General features: G+C 35.7%; 1 protein-coding gene across 1 annotated transcript; it reads right to left on the bottom strand.

Annotated features, from left to right (window-relative positions):
- Positions 1-683: 683 nt before the first annotated feature.
- On the bottom strand, positions 684-4,722 carry LOC132151245 (isotocin receptor-like). Its single transcript, XM_059559355.1, has 2 exons — positions 3,624-4,722; positions 684-1,821 (listed from the first exon to the last, which is right to left on the bottom strand). The coding sequence occupies exons 1-2, from the start codon at positions 4,543-4,545 to the stop codon at positions 1,595-1,597; spliced, it is 1,149 nt and encodes a 382-aa protein (XP_059415338.1). The 5' UTR covers positions 4,546-4,722; the 3' UTR covers positions 684-1,594.
- Between the last annotated feature and the right edge of the window lie 2,083 nt (positions 4,723-6,805).

The following is a 6,805-nucleotide window of genomic DNA, read 5'->3' on the forward strand; positions in this document are numbered from 1 at the left end:
TGTGTGTGTATGTATATATATATATATATATATATATATATATATATATATCATTCCTTTCTAATTTAGTATAGTATACAGTATACAATATACATTGTGTTATGAATATGGGGGATGTGGATAATATAAATAACTTTGCAGTGTTTCTGTAAAAAAATAACTTTAACAGTGTTTCTGTAAACGTAAATATAAATAACTTTGACAGTGCTTTTTTAAACATGTAAATATAAATTTGTATTAAAATATATAAATAATATAAGAGCAGTAAGTTGAATTTAAAACAATGTTTGTATGCCTTAAGGAATGATGTTAGGAAAGCAATCATTTCATATCTTTTATTATTAAAATATTTTTTAAAATTCATAGTCGTGCATACATTTCTTTTAACAAATGGGAAGATGTAGTGTTCTTCCGTTTTTGAAAAATGAATGATTTGATTCTTATTTACGTGAGCTCACATCTTTGCATTGGTAATAAAGATAACTTGGATGTCTTCTTTGCTGCTGTCAGGTTTTAAATGTGAAATTGTTTTGTCAGTATATTCAAATTTAAAATCACTTACAAAAAAAGCTATATTCTGTAAACACATTTTCCATCAGTGATCGATCATGTTCATTCATATATCCATACATCCACAAATCCATTTGTCAGAACACAAAAGAGTTTAATAAATATAAGATTACTTTCAAATGAATCACAGCCTAAATGAGCTGCTGCGTGCACAATATTTACAGTATATTTCTACAAAAAAACCTGGTAAAGGAACACTGCTGAACATCAAAACCACGGAATAGTCACAATGAATGAAAATGTTTTAATCATTTACTCACCCTCACATCGAAATCAGCATGACTTTTCGCTAACTAATCTCTGCATATTGTTTTACCATGTTGTCAGGCTTCATGAAAGCACCATGAAAGTCCATTCAAGTACAACAATATACTGTAGGCAACTCAAAGTCTTCTAAATTCATGCAGTAGCTTTTAATGTAAATATTATTTAAAGTAACTCCTGTAGTCCCTCTGCATGGCTTCAAAAGAAAATAGCACCAAGTTATTCTTCAAATATTCTTTAATCCCACTGATATGTGATCTGCAAATGATTTGAAAATCAAATGTTAATGAGTGGACTGGAGTCATATTGTGATGTTTTTATCAGCTGTTTGGACTCTCATTCTGATGGCACCCATTCACTGCACAGGAGCCAATAGTGAGCAAGGGATGTAATGCTTAATTTCTCCAAATCTGTTTCAATAAAGTAACAAACTCATCTTGGATGACCTGAGGGTGTGTACATTTTCAGTAAATTTTGTTATTGGGTGAACTGCCCCTTTGAGCATACACGTGTAAATGACTCCCTACAAAAAAAAAAAAAAAAAATAGATGGATGGATGCAAATAACTCAAGCATTGCTTATAAAGATACACATTCTAGGCTGAAGAGGACTGGAGAATATCCATGGTTAATGTAACTGAGATCTGCACCACACCTGTAAAAATCACATGAAATTATTCCTTAGCTTATGTTATGTTATTGTTCTGTTGTTCTGTCTATTGTTCTATGGTCATATGAACTGCATGTATTCCAACTTTCTCTCATGTAGTAGAGGACTGTGTCACACTCTTCTGGCTGCTGGTGCTCCTCATTGCACCCGTGCCTGAAGGGCTCTTGGATCTCCATTGCCTCTTACAGCCACAGAGTGATGCCATAAGACAGTGCTGCATGAGATCCCGGAACAGATGATCAGCGAAAAACATGTAGATCCAGGGGTTACAGCAGCTGTTGAGACTGGCCAGAAGCATCGCAATAATGAACGCCATAGCTATTAGAGACAAGGCATAAAGTTAGTAACATACACGTGACTATTAAATATGATGTTTATGTATCTATGCACTTTCCACACTGCTGTTGATAGATAGATTCTTAGATAAATCTTTCTCGAGAGGGAAAAAAAAACATGATCCTACAATAATTCATCATAAGGTTTTATTGTGTTGTAGGCCAATAAAATGAAATGTACTGTGGACACTGGACAGCATCATCTACGGTCATTTAAATCTGTTTATTCATTACACGGTCGATGTTCTGAAAATCCTCATTGTAACAGGGACAGCAGGATGCGAGTTTCTGTCGGGTCAAGATTAAATCTGTTTAATGACAATGCAGATTAGAGCTGTCGGTAAGAACAGGCTCTGTCTCTAAAATAAGTCTAAAATAAGTTTACATGATGGACTAATGATGTGCACCTTGGTATATTGTGTCTTTTTGCATAGACACACTATTTTCCTATTTTGATACTGTAAAGCTGCTTTGACAATCTGTATTGTTAAAAGCTCTATATAAATAAAGGTGACTTGACTTGACTATATTAAAAGAACTGTTCATTCAGAACTGAAAATTGGTTTATTTTGCAGCTTGAAACCATGGTCACTATGACCTGTCATTAGGGAAAAGAGTTGCCTTAACATATTCTTAATAAAAAAACACTTTTGTGTTGCACAGAAAAGAATAACACCACAAATTGTAAAAGGCATAAGCATTGGTAAGAAATGATAAAATGTGTATTTTAGGATGAACTGCTTAATATAAGATTTTAATGTCTAGTTGGATCTCTATTGTCCTTTCAATGCCTTATTGCTGAACCTCCAATTATTTTGAATCTAAATATTTCAGTTTTTTTGCTCAAGTCTATTAGATCATTGTCTTTCAGCTATGATAGTTATTATATAATATTTTTTTAACAAGATTGAAGTCCAGAGTCTCTCTTTTGTTCTCTTGAACATAATTTGAAACAGCTGTACTATATTTCTCTTTTCAATTAGAGAAAATTGTGCATTGATTGTGCATTTCTGTTGTCCATTCTTTTAAAAAAAAGTTTACATTTACAATTATAAAGTTTTTTTTTCTTTTCTTTTTTTATGCAAAATTAGTAGGTTTTATAGGGCACAACTAGAGAAACACGAAAGACTACCATTCCAATGGAGAGTATAAAATGTAGATATTTTATTAGGTTTTATCTGTGACTGGATTTAGTATATCTTAGATTACCCAAGACTCTTCTGTACATTAAACATCTGGTTTTATTTCCATATAATACATTTCTCATGCTTTTTTAAACTCATAGACCAGAAAGTTACACAACCCACAGATTACATGAACATAAATGGATATGATCAGGGCCTGCCTTCATGGGCCAAAAAAAGTATCCTAGGGCTCCAAATTTTCATGGTTTTACCAGATGTTTATAATCCCTGGATAAGGATTTTTTATTATATTTATTTTTTATATAAATGTCAGTATAACTAGAAAAAAAGTCATATTCGCTTCAGAACAACAATTCTCTAAAAAAAACTAAAAAAACATGACAGTGATATTTCTATTTGGCTTTAGATAACAAGTAACGCAAAACTTATTTTGTGAAATTCTTTGCTTAAAAAGTGTGATATATTTCTATGAAATTTCTTTAAAGTTTGCAATAACTTGGAGACAGTAACAAAGTGGTGTTTTACTAGGCTAATATAAAAAAAATCATTTTAAATGTTTATGCAGATGTATTATACACATTTTATCAAGTCAAGTTATGGCATATTCATCTACAAATCTTCAACTAACATCCTGTATTACCTTCTCTTGGAGCCATTGGATCCCAGGCAGACCACATCTGAACGGAAAAAAACGGCGTCCAGCAGATGATATAAGCCAGGACGATCACAAAGGTCATTTTCACTGTCCTGATCTTAGCTTTGGAGATCAACTTGACGCTGCTGACGCGGGAGAGCGCGGTGCCCTTGGCTGGCCGCGGGGTCAAGGACAGACTCTGATCGCGCCGGGTCTTAAGCTTAAAGTTTTGCCATATTTTATAACTTATAAGTCCATAACAAACGCTTAAAATGGCTACAGGAATGATATAGATTGTGAGACTAATCCATATAACGTAAGCCTTTGCGCCCCAGGGCTGAACAAAATCCCCCCAGCAGTCGAACACCCCGTCGCCCACCTCTTTGAGGGAGAAGATGTACACCTGTGGCAAACTGAAGAGCAGGCTTATAATCCAAGAGGCCAGCACGAAAAAACGGTCCTTTCGACGGCGCAGGGATCGAAGAGGTTGCCATATAGCCAAACATCTGTCGATAGACATCAGCACGAGCATGTAAGTGGACGCGAACATGCCAACCACCTGTAGGTACTTCACCAGGCGGCACAGAAAGTCTGGTCCATAAAAACGAAAGGTGATGTCCCAGATAAGTTGGGGTAGAACTTGAAAAACCGCCACCACCAGGTCAGCAATGCTCAGATGTTTCATAAAATAGTACATACGCGACTGACTGTGTTTACTCGCCTGGATAGCCACAAGGACGCACAGGTTGCCGACGAGGGCCAGCAGCAGAATCAACCCAAGCACGGTTACTTCGACTTTTGCCACTTCTTCGTTGCGCTTCAGAGGATTTACGGTTTGGTTCAGTCCCCTGCTGTCGTTTCCCCTGCTTGAATTGGCCCAGGAGTCGTTGAAGGGCCAGAAGATCGTTTCTTTCAGCAGGCTCTCCATTGTGCGTAAAATGCGCGTCCGAGCGCGCTGCTGTGGCGGCTCTCACGCGTTATATATCGTTACACATGTGTCGAATGATTCTGTTATGATGTGCATTTAGCACCATATGTCTATAAAAAAATTAGGCCCCGTTCACTGCAAAATAAAAACATTAATTAATTTCAAGACAGTTCATATTTATTTATTTCAGTCATTTTCAAGTTGCTATCTTTTGATATTCGTCTTGCTCAATCCAAATGGTGCCTATCGCAGTCAGCGAACTGTCAGCTACCTTAAAATACATTTTAAACAAATCACTACAGTTTGTATGTGATATATTTGTAATATGAAAAGTTATAACATCAGTGTTCAAGTTGACTGATTGACGAGGATACTGACACAGTGTTCTGGCGCCCTACTGTTGCTATGGTTACCATGTCGAACGCAATTGCGCGCGTCTATAATGCACCCTGACTAACTTTCGTGGTTAATGAAATATCTGTAAACAGTATACTGAATTTATTTTAAGCTTCTTTGGGGGATTTGGAAGTCCCTTCAATCAGCGTTTACTCTTTTCCACATAACATATAATAAACGATATATTAACCGTGTTTAATTGTAATTTGAATAGATAATACCAATACAAGTTAGCTATATAATATGCATTAAAATGGTTAATTTTTTCGTGACAGTTACAGTTTGAAAAACACTTACCAGAAATTTATTTTGAGAGAGATCCATTCTGTAGATCTTGGGTTTGAAATTAAGGTATCAGTGATGTAGGCTATAGCAAAACTGCAGCAGCAGTGACTTTCTCCTATGAGTGCTCGGAAACAGCTGCTCTGTCTGCTCAAGTCTCAAAGCGAGCAGTTATATGAGGGTGCACTGGGTGGATTATTCTGTTCTGCACTTACACAATTCTGCCAGTGAGTGCCATTGTGCTGTGCTGGAACATTGAATATATTTTACCATGATTATAAATGTATAGAAACAATCAACAGCTCACGTGTGTCCCAATAGAGACAGGGTCTAGTTGTCAAAAGAAATTTCAATAAGCTGCAGTTTCGCATTGTGGCAATTATATACTTACAACACGCCCCAATACTAGGTTCAGCATGTTTCTAATTAACAGTATGTTTTTTGCCAGTGCATCATTACATGCACATGAATGGATTCTCAGCAGTGAATGGGAGCCGTCAGAGTAAGAATTTAAACATCACTATGACAGTGCTATGAATGTTGACAACAATAATCCAAGATTCCAGTCCATCAACTAATGTATTGTGAAGTGAAAATCTGTGTGTATGTGATAAACAAATTCATAAAGACATTAGCTTCTCACATCAAAATCCACCAATACATTTTTTTAACTTTTTTTTTTTGTTTTTTTGTAAAGGTGCTTGATCTTTGCATATTTCTCTCCTGATTCAGACAAGACGACTTTTTCACTGGAGAAAGCAATATTAAAAATGGAGGACTCTTTTAGCATAAGCATTGATTTATTTTTATTTATTTATTACAATGGCACAGCTTTTTACTTCACAAGGCATTAATTGGACTGGAATTATATGGATTACTTGTAGATTACTGTGATGTTTTTATCAGCTGTTTGGACTCTCATTCTGATGGCACCCATTCACTGCAGAGGATCCAATGGTGAGCAACTGATGTAGTTAAATTTCTCCAAATATCTTGCGATTAAAAATAAATAAATAAATAAATAAAAATCTCGGTCGACTTTTCGTTTATGACGTCCACTTGAAGAGTTTTCTTCTCCTAAAAATTCAGTTCCATTGTTTCTGACCAACACTGACATGTTCCTCATGGCTGGCTTCTTAGCCGGCTTCTCTTAGGGGCAACATCCTGCCCCATTCACTTCAGGCCTTGTCAGGTCCAGTAAGGAGTCTGCCAGCTGAAAATAAATCGGTTTTGGATGGCATTGACTGAGAGAAGAGTATAGCCAGAGAAACATGTCTGGTTGGGTTACTGGAGAAATAAATAAATATATATTCAACAATGCTAACTTATGATTATTTATCATAGTCTCAGGAGTTACACTGTACATTGTTTTTGCAGTTTAGTTCTCACCCAAAACAGTTTCTTTCCTGACAAATGGAGGATGTAACTCAGTATGCTTTTGTCTGGAATCCAAAGGAATCCATAAAGTAAACTTTCTTTATTTTGCCAGTTAGTGGAATTATATTTCAGGAAAATTGAATTAATTATGAGTTGCATTGAGAATAGTAATTATGATGTCACTCTCACTGTGAGCCTTGACAAG

This window comes from Carassius carassius, chromosome 10 (assembly GCF_963082965.1).
Source record: "Carassius carassius chromosome 10, fCarCar2.1, whole genome shotgun sequence".
NCBI lineage: Eukaryota > Metazoa > Chordata > Actinopteri > Cypriniformes > Cyprinidae > Carassius > Carassius carassius.

Coding starts and splice junctions, on each gene's coding strand:
- LOC132151245 (XM_059559355.1), bottom strand. CDS start 4,545: ATGGAGAGCCTGCTGAAAGAAACGATCTTCTGGCCCTTCAACGACTCC. Junction 1,822..3,623: donor TCCAATGGCTCCAAGAGAAG/GTAATACAGGAT, acceptor TGTCTCTAATAG/CTATGGCGTTCATTATTGCG.